The sequence below is a fragment of the Mustela lutreola genome, chromosome 4 (assembly GCF_030435805.1).
Source record: "Mustela lutreola isolate mMusLut2 chromosome 4, mMusLut2.pri, whole genome shotgun sequence".
Lineage (NCBI taxonomy): Eukaryota > Metazoa > Chordata > Mammalia > Carnivora > Mustelidae > Mustela > Mustela lutreola.
This window is the reverse complement of record NC_081293.1, coordinates 18,818,242-18,834,527: the sequence shown is the minus strand read 5'-3', so window position 1 is coordinate 18,834,527 and position 16,286 is coordinate 18,818,242. Positions and strand designations below refer to the sequence as shown.

The 16,286-nt window shown below is 35.0% G+C and overlaps 1 protein-coding gene across 2 annotated transcripts in view; it reads left to right on the top strand.

Moving 5' to 3' along the window:
• Positions 1-16,286, top strand: part of SHOC2 (SHOC2 leucine rich repeat scaffold protein) — a 101,844-nt gene that overhangs the window by 62,730 nt on the left and 22,828 nt on the right. For both annotated transcript variants that reach the window (XM_059173221.1, XM_059173220.1), the window contains exon 3: positions 11,001-11,138. In XM_059173221.1, coding sequence (XP_059029204.1) covers positions 11,001-11,138 — 138 coding nt within the window. The remainder of the gene's footprint in view (positions 1-11,000; positions 11,139-16,286) is intronic.

The window sequence follows — 16,286 nt, the reverse complement described above, 5'->3', positions numbered from 1 at the left end:
ATTTACTACTGTCTTTGTTCAGAATCAGGCACAACTTAGCTAGATCATCTGATTCAGGGTTTCCTCCCAAGATCTCTTACTCAAGGTCGTAGCCAGGGCTGGGGTGCCATCTTGAAGGCTTCTCTGGAAAAGGCTCCACATCTGAGCCCATGTGGTTGGTTTTAGGATTCATTTGCTTGCAGGGTGTTGAACTAAGGGCTTCAGCTGCTGTCTGTTGGCTGGAAACTGCCCTAACTTCTTTGCCACATGGATCTCTCCAGCATGGCAGCTTGCTTTATCAAAGAATGCAAGCTGAGAAGGCAGTAGAGAGAGTGGTAGCAAGGTAAGAACCTAACCACAGATGTGACATCTCCTCACTGTTCTTATATTCTCTTCATTAGAAACATGTCACTGAGTTCAGTGCACACTCAGGGGAGTGTTAATTATGCAGTGTATACAGTTATATATGAGATAGGGTTACTGGGACCATCTTAAAAGTCTGCTTACCACAGTTCCCTTTTTGCAGGAGTTGAATTTGTTCTAGTTTTTGCTTTGAGTCTCTCTGCATACTTTTGTATAGTGTTATTAAAGTAATTTATCCACGGTGCCTGGGTGGCTCAGTCAGTTAAGCAACTGCCTTTGGCTCAGGTCATGATCCTGGAGTCCCAGGATTGAGTCCCACATTGGGCTCCCTGCTCAGTGGGGAGTCTGCTTCTTCTTCTTACCCTCCCCTACCTTATGCTCTCTCTCACTCTCAAATAAATAAAATTAAAAAAAAAATAATTTATTTAGTACTCCATTAATACCATTAGACAGAAGACCAATATTTGACTCTTTAGTTCTTAACCCCAACTCCCTCTTGGGACAAAAATGTTCTAGTTGGGACAAAAATGTTCTATGATGACAATATTTTCTTACCTGTTTCTTTTTTTCCCCTAATTAACCAAAAATTTTTACCTATATGTCTCACTGATATCTTAAATTCAGCATGATCAATATATAACTCCTTACCAAACACTTCTCTTCCTTTTGGGTTCTGTTTTAATTACATCATTATTTTCTCTGTTCAAGATCTTGGAATTAGGACTCTTTTTCCTGTATTCTAGATCGTGTCAGATGTGGCCTAATAACCAGACAGGTTGCTGGCCGACCAGTTTTTTTTTGTCACCAGTTTGTCACAAGTTAACAACAAATCAAAAGTAAGCATTTAGAATCTTGTATCAAAAAAAAAAAAAAAATAGAATCTTGTATCAACAATGTGACATTGCTGGAACGTCCAAAATGCAATTTTGTGTTTTACAGAATGTAGGTCCACAACCACCTGTGAAAAAAACAAAACCCCTCTATTGTATATAATTTACCACATCCCTATTGCTATTTCCATGTCTCTCAGTTGCTTGTGTAGGGGCCTGTTCATTCAACTGCTTTCGATTATTCACTGTAGGCCCTCATATTGTATTATTCAGGCTAATTGCAATAGCTTCCTAATAGACTGTGCTTCCTAATTCTGCCTTCTCCAATCTATTCCTTCAAATCTGTGAGAAAATAGACTTTTAGAATAATGTTCTGCTTGCTCAGAAACTTTAAATTGTACCTTATTACTGATCAAAAAGGTCCATATTCCTTAGTTTGATATTTAGGATTCCAGATGTGTTTTCTTTTCCTTTCTCCCTCTAATGTGTCCTGTGTTTCAGTTCACATATGCACATAGTTCCTCCTTGCCCCTTCAGACACTCTTATTTCCAGCTGTCTTTCCTTGCTTTACTTTTGTTTACAGCACTTAACACTTTCAGTGTTATTAACAATTACAGCACTTTCCTTATTTTCTGATGCTTCCTTTGGTGCATACTAGAATGTAAGTAAGCTCCTTGAGAATAGACTTCTTTATTTTGTTCACTGCTTAATTTCTAGTAGATACACAGTAAATTTTTGTTGAGTGATGAAGTGAATGAGATGGTCACCCTAAAGATAAAGAACTTTGATAATGAAAGGCCTTGAATATCTTTAAAGAATGGCTTCTTAATGTAAAATTTCATAAGCAGAGCCCTCTTTGGCTTCCATCAATCACGTGTTGTCTCCTACTAATTTTAAGTTTCACGGGATCAGGTTATTTAGTGTCTTGTACTCTTTTTGTATCTTCAGGGCCTAGTATTGTGCCTGGTAAAGAGAACATAAACATAGGAATTTTTTTCAGACTGATTGAATTAATGCTCTTAGAGCAGTAATTTATTTTCTGTTATGTTTTAGGGACAATAGTGTATTCAGATGTTTGTATAGTACTGTCTCTTTGTTCTGGTTAAACCCCACACATTTAGTTTGTCACTTATTTAATCGAGTATTTGTTAAGCTATCCTGAGCAAAGCCACATATAAAATATTTTTAACGGTTACTGATCTTTCTAAAATAAGATGTGGAAAAAGTGGAAACTTAGAAAAGTTCCAAATATTCCTCAGGAATTTCGTACTTAAATGCATTTTAATAACTTGCAGTTTCCAGAAGGGGAAATTTTTTTTCCCTCCTCCCAGAATCACTCTTCTGTTGTTTGATGAACATTAGTTTTATATCTCAACTGACTTCTAGATATCAGGCATCCTGTGTCCCACTTCTTTTTGCATGTGTAACACTTCCTGTATTACAAAATGAAAATGGGTTTAATATATAAGAGTAACCTGGCAGGCTATATTGCTCAGAGAAATAGCAGGAAGAATCCCAACAAGAGTCTAGACAGTGTTGTCACCTTTGAGAAGGAGTATGTCCAGTTCGCCTCATTGTCTGGATATAGGGTAACATCATGCTTAAAAAGTCTTGGCTATAGTGTGCAACCTTTGCCTCCTCTAAAGACAAGGCAAAAAGAGAATAAGTTTTTCAAAGTGGAATTAATTTAGACTTTAGAAACTTCCATAGAGGAAAAAAACCAACATTTTACTAAGATATGTTGAAGATTATCCATCTAACACAAATTTAAGTAATGGCTTTTTCTGGTTTTATGCCATGGTTTAGTTTAAGGTATGTCCAAAGCAGGAGCTTGGGCCAGAGACTTTTTTTTAAATCTTTTTATTGATACATCATAAATGTACAACTGAAGACTGTTTGTAAACTGTATAGTATCAGTATCCAAATTAAAAAGGTAGAACAGTAAGACCACCCATGAGGTCCCTCTATCAGTCACTATTCCCATGAAGAGTAAACTTAGCATACAGACTTCTACTAACAGTTAATTTTCTTTGTTTTTATATAAATGGATCCTTAATCTGTATATGTTTTTGTGTTTGAATTCTCCTCTTGGCATTATTCATCATAATTGTGTATGTAGTTAGAGATAGTTTATTCTTGTTATTGCATAAAATCCTCATTGTGTGAGTATGCCACTATTTACTTATCCATTCTGTTGCTTGGTACTTTTTTTTTTAAGATTTTTATTTATTTATTTGACAGAGATCACAAGTAGGCAGAGAGGCAGGCAGAGAGAGAAGAAGGGAAGCAGGCTCCCTGCTGAGCAGAGAGGCCGATGTGGGACTTAATCCCAGGACCCTGAGATCATGACCTGAGCTGAAGGCAGCGGCTTAACCACTGAGCCACCCAGGCGCCCTGTTGTTTGGTACTTTGTAATTTGGAGCTAATATAAATAGTGCTACTGTGTTACTGTTATATAAGTCTCTTGGTAAATATATGGACTCATTTCTGTTGAATATATCCCTAACAAAAGAATTGGAGTCTATGATTTTCTTGCCTCCCTGATTACCTCTTATTATTATTTCTTCTCCTTCTTCCTTCTTCTTTCTTTTTCTCTCTCTCTTCCTCTGTCCCTCCCTTCCTTCCTTTCTTTCCTTCCATCTTCTTGTCTTTGTTTCTGACCATCTTTTTAAATCTAGCTTTTCCTAATCCACCCAGCCAGAATCTTCCTTCTCTATTTGCCCATCACTTTTTCTTTTTCTTTTTTTCTTTCTTTCTTTCTTTTTTTTTTTTTAAGTAATCTCTATATCCAGTTTGGGGCTTGAACCTACAACCTTGAAATCAAGACTTGCATGCTCCCGTGATAGCCAGCCAGGTGCTCCCTACCCATTACTTTGTGTATGTGTTTATACCGCCTACTTTAAAATTTTTTTTTCTAAGTAAACTCCACAAACTCATGACTCTGAGATTAAGCCTTGAGCTGAGATCAAGAGTCAGATGTTTAACTGACAAGCCACCCAGGTGTCCCTATATCCTTCCTACTTTATGTTTACAGGATCCTACTTGTATATGTTTTTATGTAGATCTTAATTTTCCAGGATAGAGTTTGTTTTTTGAGGGAAAACATTATCACATTATTATTGCTTTTCCATTAGGCTCCCTTATATCCTGTAAGATTCTTTCAAAATACCACTACCATCACTACATCCTATTAGAATGGCTAAAATCCAAAACACTGACAACACTAAATGTAGATGCAAACTCTTGTCACTGGTGAGAATGCACAATGGTATAGACACTTGGAAGACAGTTGGCAAATTCTTTCAAAGCTAAATGTAGTCTTACCATTACAGTCCTTCAGTCATGCTCCTAGTTATTTACCCAAATGAGTTGAAAACATGTCCATACAAAAAACTGAACACAAAATGTTTTTAGCAGTTTTATTCATAATTGTTAAAAATTGAAAGCAGCCAAGATATCATTCAGTAAATGAATGGGTAAACAAACTGTGGTACAACCATACAATGGAATATTGTTCAGTGATAAATGAACTATCAAGCTACTAAAAGACATAGAGGAACCTTAAGTGCATGTTGTTGAATGAAAGAAGCCAATCTGAAAAAGTCTACATCTTATGTGATTCCAACTATTTATTAACATTCTGACAAAGGCAAAAGTAAAAGATCAGTGGTGGCTAGGGGCTCTGGGAGGGGGAAAGAGTGGTGAATGTGTAGGTGGAACACAGGATTTTTAGGCTAGTTTTTTTTTTTTTTTTAAGACTTTATTTATTTGAGGGAAAGAGTGAGGGAGAGGGTGAGAAAATCTGAAGCAGGCTCTGCACTGAGCACAAAGCTCAATGTGGGGCTAGATCCCCCATGAGATCATGACCTGAGCTGAAACCAGAGTTGGATGCATAACTGACTGAGTCACCCAGGTGCCCCTTCTATATGATACCTGTAATGATGGGTACACCATATTATATATTTATCAAGGCCCCTAGAATTGGGCAACACAAAGAGTAAATGCTAATATAAAATATGAACTTTCAGTTAATAATATTAATTTATCAATTGTAACAATGTACCACTTAATGGAAGATGTTAATAGGGGAAACTGTGTGCAGCGAAAAGGATCTAGGGGATCTCTCTGTACTTTCTGGGTAGTTTTTCTATAAACCCGGAACTACTATAAAAACAATAATAAACACTCTTATTACAATTACCACTTATTTCTTAGTCAAAGCTGAACTCTTCATCTTAGCCTACAATACTTTAAGTGGATCTGATCCAGGGCTACTTTATCTCCTACTGCCTGATTCCTTAATCATGATTCTAGCCACATTGACCTTCTGTTGCATTTTGAACTCTATTGCCTCATAGTCTTTGTGCTTGTTCTTCACTCAGCCTGGAACATTCTTCCCTGAGAATTCTCATTGTTTCTTCCCTCTCCCATTATTTAGGTACATTTTCTTTTCTTCTTTCTTTCTTTCTTTTCTTTTCTTCTTTCTTTCTTTCTTTTCTTTCCTTCTTTCCTTCCTTCCTTCCTTCCTTCCTTCCTTCCTTCCTTCCTTCCTTTCTTTCTTTCTTTTCTTTCTGATTTATTTATTCCAGACAGAGAATGAATGAGAAACACACAGGAGTTTGAGAGTGCGCGAGCATGTAGGAGCAGGGGAAGGGTCAGAGGGACAGGGAGAGGGAGAGAGAATCCTGAAGCACAGGTCTGTTTGCAAATGGTACTTCATCAGCATTTCTTTCCCTTTTACTTATTACCAATACCTTCACTCTCTTTTCCCATGACACTTTTTTATTTTTATCTTGCTTTATTTTCTTTGATCGCTCTTAATACTTCCTCGCTTGATTACTTGTTAATTTGTTTTTTTCCTTATTAAAATACAAGTTCTATGAAGGCAGGCATTTTATCTTTTTTTTTTCTCTTACTGTATCCTCATCCTCTGGGATAGTGTCTAGTAAGTGTTTCATAAGCATTTGTAGAGTGGATAAATGAATGAATCTATGTTCTCTCTGTAGGCAAATGTGTGGAAAGTCAAATATAAAATCAAAAGATTGCTTATTGAGTGTGGAATATGAGTCATAAGATGCGTAATATTAATGGCTGATGTTAACAGTATGATAGTATGATGCATTGGTTTTCACTAAAAGATGTATCTGCTCCATAGATGGGGAACTTCTGTTATGGGTCAGAAAATGCTCTTCTGTGAACAGTGTAGGAGAGACTGCTAGTGTTACTCTTTAAATCTCCCTTTTTTCTCTTTGAATAAAAAAATGTACAGGGACGCCTGGGTGGCTCAGTGGTTTAAGCCTCTGCCTTCGGCTCAGGTCATGATCTCAGGGTCCTGGGATCGAGCCCCACATCGGGCTCTCTGCTCAGTGGGGAGCCTGCTTCCCCCCCCCCCACCTGCTTGTGATCTCTCTCTATCAAATAAATAAATAAAAATCTTTAAAAAAAATGTACAAAATGAAGGAAAATACAAAATACAAATGTATATACAAAATACAAAATATAAATGTATAAAGTAGGAAATAAAAACCACTGTTAAACCCATTCAGAGGCAAGTCACTTTTAAACCTTAGTTACTGTCTTTGAGAACCATTTGGGATGGATTTACATATTGTTTTGTTTTATCATATTTGAATCATATGTGGTGAAACATGTTTAAAAGTACTATGTAGCTGGACAGAGTATAGAAATAACAAGTTGTGTATAAGTATTTCATGAACTGCTTATATATTTAATATTTAAATTACTTACAAATTATAATGTAGGCTCTTATCTGACACAATGTCTAATACAGAATTTGTCATATATTCACAATTTTCAAATGTTTCTAATTATTTGACTATGGACAAGAGGAGCTTGGGCAGTTTTAAGTATTAACTCCAAAGAAAAGAGATCTTAAACACTTCCCTCCACCAACATTAAAAATGTTTTGTTAATTGCATTAAATACAAAGTTTTGGATTAGTTTTGAAAATATTTTAGATTTTTATGGGAACTGTGTATAAATTATAAACTTCCCTGAAGTTTCTTAGACTTTTTCTTTGGACTGAACAAAATCTATTCTGAAAATGTTCTTCGTGGTTCCTAAAATTTATATGTAGATTTTGGGGAAAGCCTAAAATAACTTTCAGATTTTACTCCCAATAATATATGTAATTTCATTTTAAGTGTACTGTATTTCAGGGACTAACCAGATTTTAAAATCATGTTATTTTTTTCTGTGCTATTAAAAAAATTAAATCACATTTCCTGAGTTTTAAGCATTTTCAGAATATTTAGGGATTACTAAATTGTGAGAAAGAAGTATTAGTGTTATTAGGTGATGCTATTCCTAATGTGTCACTATTACCATGATATCCTGACTTGCAGAGAGTTGTATTGCTGGAGGATGACTTTCAGGAGAGAATATATGTTTAAAATAATCCAGTTGCCATGGGGTGATTTACACAAATCAAAGTTTAACTTAATTGAGTCTCGATGATTATATTTTGCTTTTTAAAAACACTTCTTAGTTTTAGTATTAGGTAGTCATATGCAAATTTCTGTCCTAAAATGTTAGTAACTAATTTGTTTTTATGTTCAGAGATGTCAAACTGGCATCCTGAATACTGAAAAAAGCCCACAAACACGTTCAGTAACACAGTGTTTTGTTCTGTTTTAACCTAAGAACTAGTTGTTAGCATTTTAGCATTTGAAGATTTTATTTGAAGATCTAGATTTCCAGCTTCGTTTGAAAAATGTGAGGATTGGACAGTATTGAACTTTCTTATTCCAACGTAGCAGTGATTCTCAACTCAGAGCAATTTTTGCAGTGTTGTGACAGAGGACATTTGTTAATGTCTAGAGACAGTTTTGATTGTTATTATTTGGGAGGTGCTATTGGCATCTAATGAGTAAAGGCTGGGGTGCTGCTTATTCATAACCCCGACAGCCTCATTTAGCAAAGAATTACCCAGTCCAAAATGTCATAGTACTGAAGTTGAAAGTCCTGCAATATAGTGGTAATGGATCTGAGTTGAATCCTAGCTCTTCCAAATGGGTAGTTAGTCATAGTCTTCTTCCAGTTTGTTTTATTTACTTGCCTCAATTCTGTACACTTTTGGGCTTGTGTATCTTTCTTTAGAGTAGTGGAAGTTATTTTCGTAGGTACTAAATTTCAAATATTTTTTATTAGAAAAGATGATGGCAAATTTAAAAAAGTATTTTATTCCCTCTGGCTTGAAGAGTATTAAATCCAAATTTTATCTTCCCCAGTTATCTTCTTTTATTCTTTAAGTTAACATGATGCTATGTACTAAGCACTGTACTAGATACAGAGATAAATAGGTATATAAACTTTAATGATTGTTATGTTTTCTTGGAGAATTGTTCCATTTACCGTTGTGTAATTTAAAGTGAGTTTTTTTAAAACAACATGAGTCTTTTTTCTTTTATCCTCTCTGACAGTTTCTTGTTTTTTATTTGGTGCATTTAGATTATTTACATTTACAGTGTTTACTGATGAGTTGGATAAATATCAGTTATATTTGTAACTATTATTATTAGCTGAACTTCTTTTTATTGTTCATCTTTTTTTTTTTTGCCTTATCTGGTTTTAATTGAGCATTTTATTCATTTTCTCTCTTAACATATTGCTTATACTTCTTTTAATTTTATTTGTATATATGTGGTCATCCTGGTATTTACAGTATGCATTTGTAGCTGATTATAAGTCCGCTTTCACATAATGCTGTACAGTTCATATGGGTAGTGTGGTTACCTTAAAACAGAATATTCCCAGTTCCTCCCTTTTGTCCCTTATAACATTGCTGTCATTCATTTATCCTTAATCTGTAATCATCTAATATATTGTTGCTACTAATACTTTGAACAAACCAATATCTTTTAGATTAATTAAGAGTAAGAAAATATTTGGGGCACCCGTGTAGCTCAGTCCGTTAAGCATCTGCCTTTAGTTCAGGTCATAATCCCAGCTGGGGTCCTGGGATCAAGTCCCGCATTGGGTTTCCTGCTCAAAGGAGAGTCTGCTTCTTCCTCTGCTCCTTCCTCCCCCGAGTGTGCTCCCTCGCTGCTCTCTCTCTAGCAAAAATATATAAGTCTTTAAAAAAATAAAAAGTGAGAAATTATTTTACCTTTATTACTTCTCCAATGCTCTTCTTTTATATAGATCCAAGTTTCTAACCTATATCATTTTCCTTCTTTTTGAAGAACTTCTTTTAGTATTCTTGTAAGCCAGGTCTGCTGGTGACAAACTCCGTCAATTTTTGTTTGTCTGAGAAAGTCTATTTTTCTTTTACTTGGAAGGATAATTTCATTGGATACAGACTTTAGGTTGGTTGGGTTGTGTTTTCTTTTCTTTCAAGACTTTAAATATTTCATTGCATTCTCTGTTTGCTTACATGCTTTTCTGAAGACAAGTCTGAATATATGGTTTTTATCCTTGTTTCTCCAAAAGTAAGGTGCTTTTATCCTCTAACTTCTTCCAAAATTTTGTCCTTGCCTTTGATTTTCTGCAGTTTGAATATGCAATGCCTAGGGAAAAACAGGAAAGGATTTTTCTTCTGTCTTCACCCTGAGAACCTGGGTGGTAAAGCACAAGGGTCTAATTTCTCCACGTCCTTGCCAACATTTGTTATTTTCTGTTTTTTTGATTATAGCCATTCTAGTGGGTGTGAAGTGGTATCTCATTGTGGTTTTGATTTGATTATAATGGTTAGTGATGTCGAGCATCTTTTCATGTATTCATTGGCCATTTGTATATTTTTTTGGAGAAATGTCTATTGAAGTTCTTTAACCATTTATAAATTGGGGACTTGTTGAATTGTAAGAGTTCTTTTATTTTGGACATTAATCCTTTAGTAGATACAGGATTTGCAAATTTTTTCTCCCTTCTGTGGGTTGCCTTTTCATTCTTTGGATAGTGTCCTTTGATGAACATATGTTTTTAATTTGGATGAAATTCATTTTACCTGTTTTTTCTTTGTTGCCTGTGTTTATAGTAATACGGCTTAATAATGTGCCCTAGACGCATTTTTTTTTTCAGTAACGTGCTTTATTTGCTTATCTTACTTTTTCAATATTTATAACTAATGCCTTTGGAAAAAAAGGGAAGTCATGAGAGAACCAATGTAGCTGTTACAAATTACAAAGTTCACATATGTTCAAATAAAGAATTCTGCAAGGAAGAGTGTTGCAGAATAACACTAAGAATAATCGAAATTGCCAGTACAGCTCTTTCAACTAGAATGTGGAGAAATATACCTTATTTTCTATCCTTGTGGAGTACTATTAAAATCTAGAAGCAGTTTTTGATTTATTATCTCACTTTGTATATTTATATAAAATCAGAACATATGCCTATTTGAGATTTTATATATATATATTTTGAGGTAGAAGGTGACTGTCAAATTGAATTCAAGATGAATCTAATATATTACTGTGTTGAATTTGGTTAAAAAAATTAGTGAGCGCTACTTAAAAGTATGGAATACACAAACATAAATGTGGCTGAATTGGTTATTTAAAACTACATATGTAGTATTAGTTGGCGGTCATTTATATTTTTAACTTTATCAGATGTCATTTTCTTCCTTTTTTATTGAAATATAATTGACAGATTACATTAGTTCTAGGCATACAACATAATGATTCAATATTTTAAGATGTCCTTTTCTAATAAGTTTTAGAGCTTGTGTTTGATTTTTACATTTTCCAGAAAGGTATAATTATGATATAGAAAATGAAGAGTTGTTTTTTTTTTCTTTCCTTCAGTATTACTTAATGTATTCTTGAAAAATTCTTGTTAAGTTTTTATGTTGGCCAATTTTACAGGTGAATTATGTAACCTCATTACGCTGGATGTAGCTCACAATCAACTTGAACACCTCCCAAAGGAGATTGGAAACTGCACACAGATAACCAACCTTGACTTGCAGCACAATGAACTGCTAGACCTCCCAGATACTATAGGTATGGATTATATTGATAGTCATTTATAGCTACCTGAACATTAAAAAGACTATTTTTGGTACATTTCTATAATAAAAGTTAAAAGATTAAAATTCACTATTGTCAAAATAGCAAGACTTTTTATTTCCATTTCTAAGTAAGTTTTAGGAAATGAATTTGATCAGATTATAAAGAAGACAGAATTTGGAAGTATTGAATATTGAGTATATATTTTATTATAACTGTTTAATTGCAGAATGGGTGCATTTTTGTTTTTTTGCTTATTTCAGAATGTTGCATGCTATTATATAGGGTGTGGTCCCTTCTTTGCTAAAGCAAACATACTGAAAAAATAAAACCACTGCTGTTTAGTCTTTAAAATATGGGCAGTGTAACTTAAAGCTTGTTCATTTCCACTGTTGAAAGGTCTAAGAGAAGAGATGCCTTGAAGTAGAAAATGTGTTTCCAAGACTTAGCCAGACTCAAAAAATTGAAGTGTCCTACTGTGAAATGTTCTGTATTTACACAGTTTTATTTTTCTAAATGTCCATAAATTTATACAAACAGTAAAGCAACTTTTTAAAAGTTCGGACACCTTTTTAGTTACTGGTGTGTTACAGGACACTGTAATGTTTATTTAGGAAAATTACACCTGGACTTAATTTTTGTAATTGCAGTAATGAACATTTATGAGGTTTTTACTATATCATAAGAGGCCTAGAACGGTGATATCTTTCTCCAGAAGGATTTTTGTTTGTTTCTGTCAGGTACCTAAGTGACCACTTGAATCCATCTGTATCCTAAGGTTTGAAATTTTTCTGGTCATTCCCAGGTAGTCTGTAGACTGATTGGAGGTCTATTTTACCTCTGGTTTACCCTTAGTGCTGGGTAGAGAACCCTGTAGTATCCCAGTTGCTACTGATTTCTAGACTTCCCACCCTTGGCTGGTTGTAGATTTTTACTCTAGGCAGAAAAACATGCCTTATCAGCTGTGTCTTCCAGTTAGAGAAGCACTCCTTAGGACAAAATTTTCTCCATTATGTGCTTATTTCTTGGGTTTCCAGCCGGTATCTGGCCTGGTAATTAGTCATTATCTTGTTAGCTCTCTGATTTTTGTTTTGGAAGCATATTTAACTTTTTTTGGTGGGAGGGTTTATCTGAATTAGCTAGTCTATCATTACTTGAAACAGAAGCAGTTATTAAGGAGTTTTTTAATATGTTACAATAAACTGTTCTAGGTTGCAGGACAACTAATCTGAGACTTCTTTAGGTTATAGTAGCTATCCATTAGAACCTACATCTTCCTGATTCTTGGCTCAGTGTTCTTTATATCACATTACTGTTTGTAGTAGCAACAGACTAAGTATTCTAGTTATCTAGTTACCTGCATTAGATTTATTTCTGAAGGGCAAGATAGTGTACAACTTACAGTGAACTATTCTACTATATTCTTAAGAATTTTACCAGATTTCCTATATAAATAAAAAAAAAAAAACTGATTTCTGGATCAGTAGAGACTGCACCTAATTATTTCTTGCTTTTCTTTTTTTTTTTTTTTTTTTTTTAAGATTTTATTTATTTATTTGACAGAGAGAGGGAACACAAGCAGGGGGAGTGGGAGAGGGAGAAGCAGGCTTCCTGCTGAGCAGGGAGCCTGATGTGGGGCTCAATCTCAGGACCCTGGGATCATGACCTGAGCAGAAGGCATACATTTAAGGACTGAGCCACCCAAGCGCCCCCTTGCTTTTCTATTTTAAAATCTGTTGAAATGGCCAGAATGAACAAAGAAAAGTGAACCTAGAAGATAAAGAGCACAGAAAAGATATTTATTGCATTTATAAAACATGATCAGACTGGTGCAAAAAAAAAAAGAAATAATACATTCCTTAGAAATACCTTTGCCATATAAAGTTCAATTTAATGGGAAATAACTGTGTAATAGAATGAACACATCCAAAGACCAAAATAGAGATGTGTAGGGTAAGTGTAAGAAGTCCATTAGAATCTAGAACAAAAAGGAAGAAGGATACAAAGTAAGTGATGAGGAGTCATGAGAGAATGGACTAGAAGTTCTAGAAAGAGAATAGAGCTAATATAATAAAGAAACTAAGTGAAATATAATTCTACAGTCTTTCCCTGAACTTGACAAAAACCCAGATAATGTGATTGATGTTCAAGAAGACATAATGAAAAAGATACATTCTGGTAGAAGTTTTAAAAATTAGATTTACTTAATTGCTTTGGATGTACCATATAGTGACATATAATGTTATAAAACCTGTTCTTTGTCTAGTTTCAGTTTCTGGGTAATGCTGGCCACATACAGTAAGGAGGAATGTGTTTCGTACTCTTCAGTTTGGGGAAACAATTTGTATAAAATTGGCATTATTTCTTCCTTTAATATGTGGTAAGATTTATCAGTGAAGTCAGTGGGGCCAGGGTTTTTCTTTATAGGTATGCTTTTAAAAAAACATTTTCAATTTTGGGGCGCCTTTTGGGCGGCAGACTGGATTTTGCAGCTAGTCATGATGTCTCATGGTCCTGGGATCGAACCCTGTGTTGGTCAGAGTCTGCTTGAGGGTTCTCTGTTCCTTCCACTGCGCTCTCTCTCTAAAATAAATTAAAAATTTTAAAAATTTTTTCAATTTCTTTAATAGATACAGATCTATTTAGATTGTCACTTTTTTATTTTTTAAAGATTAATTTTAGAGAGGAGGTGGAGGGGCAGAGAGAGAGAGAGAGGGAGAGGGAGAGTCTTAAGCAGACTGCACTTCGCGCGGAGCCTTCCATGAGATTCCACCTCACAACCCTTAGATTGCCACCTGAGCTGAAATCAAGAGTCAGAGGCTTAACCAACTGTGCCACCTAGTTGCCCCTCACTTTATTCTTTTTCTTCTCTTTCTTCCTTTTTGTTTTTTTAAGATATTTTTATTTATTTATTTGACAGCTAAAGAAGGGAACACAAGCAGGAGGAATGGGTGAGGGAAAAGCAGGCCTCCCCTCAAGCAAGGAGCCCGATCTGGGGTTCTATCCCAGCACCCTGGGATCATGAGCTGAAGGCGGACGCTTTCAGCTACCAGGAGCCCCGACCCTCATTTTATTCTTTCTTTCTTTTTTTTTTTTTTTTTTAAGAATCTATTTATTTATTTGACAGAGAAATCACAAGTTAGGCAGAGAGGCAGGCGGAGAGAGAGGGGGAAGCAGGCTCCCCACTGAGCAGAAAGCCCAATGTGGGGCTCGATCCCAGGACCCTGGGATCATGACCCAAGCTGAAGGCAGAGGCTTAACCTACTGAGCCACGCAGGCCCCCCCCCCCCCCCACCTTATTCTTGAGCAAACTTAATCATTTATGTTTTTCAAGGAATGGGTCCATTTCATTTGTCACATTTATAGGCATAAAATTGTTTATAATATTCCCTTATTATTTTGATATCTATAGAATCTGTTGTAATGTCACTTCTCTCATTCCTGGTATCAGTAACTTAGATTTTTTTTTTAACTGTTTGATTAGAGTTGTGTCAATTTAATTGATTATCTCTAAATTTTACTGATTTTCTATATTATTTCTCTGACTTTTATTTCATTGATTTCCACTTTGACCTTTATTTTTTCCCTTTATGTGTTTTGAGTTTTATTTATTAGTTTCTTATGGAGGAAGCTTAGAGGTCATTGATGTGAATTTTTTGTTTTTTCATGGGTTTTCTTGAATGACATACCAATATAGTTTGTGTTGTATGTTCTTACATTGAAGATTTTATGTCATGTGTGCATTTAGTGCTATAAGTTTCCCCTTATGTACTGCTTTAGTAGCATTTCACCAATCCTGATATACTGTGTTTTTCTTCTGTTCAGAATACTTTCTAATTTACTTTTCTTTTGTTGAGTAGAGTGACATAGGTGAGGCAACCAGGGCATTTATTCTACTACCTGTCCTTTTTTGTCTTTTTTTTCCCCTCCTAATTTTTGTCAGATGACAGTTGTTGGGACATACAACATTTATGGTATATCTTGTTATGCTGATCTGTAGTTGTTTTTCTTCTTCTTCTTCTTCTTTTTTTTTTTTTTTTTTAAAGATTTTATCCGTTTATTTGACAGAGAGAGAGATCACAAGTAGGCAGAGAGGCAGGCAGAGAGAGAGGGGGAAGCAGGCTCTCCGCTGAGCAGAGAGCCCAATGTGGGGCTCGATCCTAGGACCCTGAGATCATGACCTGAGCCGAAGGGAGAGGCTTAACCCACTGAGCCACCCAGGCATCCCTGTTTTTCTTCTTAATGTTCATCAACAGTCCTATGTAGTCAGAGTTGCCCCAGTCATCTCTGGATAGGCTCAAGTCAGTCTTACAGTACTTTTCTCAGAAATGGTTCATAAATAAATAGTTCCCTAGTTATAGAATGTTTGTAACTTTTATACTTGAACAGTTTGGGTGGATATAAAAATCATTGGGTCCAGCTTTGTTTCCTTAAGCATCTTAGTAAAACTAAGACATGGTTGTACTATCTTCTGGCATTAAAGGTACAAAAGTATGAAGCCAGTCCAATTTTTTCCCATTGTGACTTAATCTTTTTGCCTGGCCACCCAGAGTACTTTATTTCTGAAATTTAAGAACTCCATTATGTTTCTCAGTGTTGATTTTTCGGAGTCCATTTCCCTGGGATACTCTGAGCCAATCAAAATATAGGTTTAATTTTGATAGTTTTATATAGTTTATATACTTTTTATAGTTTTCTTGAATTACATAGACACACTTAGCTTCTGTTGTATGTTCTTACATTGCAAGATATGTCTGTAAGTTTGCTTATTTTGATAACCAACTAGTTGCAACAGTAAAGGGAAAAGAATAATGCATAGTCTTTTTTTTTTTTAATAGAAACATCATTTTTTAAAAAAGATTTCATTTATTTATTTGACAGAGATCACGAGTAGGCAGAGAGGCAGGCAGAGAGAGAGAGGAAGGGAAGCAGGCTCCTTGCTGAGCAGAAGTTTTAGAAAGAAAAATAAAGTTTTTTTACTACAAATCAGACGGAACCAAAATTAAAGATGCTTGAAATGTGATAAAGTTAATATTCTTATCCCTGTCACCAGTGCTTAGTCACTGTGTATTTGTTAGGATATGATTGATGGGGAACACTTTATTGCTCCTTAAGTGTATCAGCAAAGTTCTAGCTTCAGGG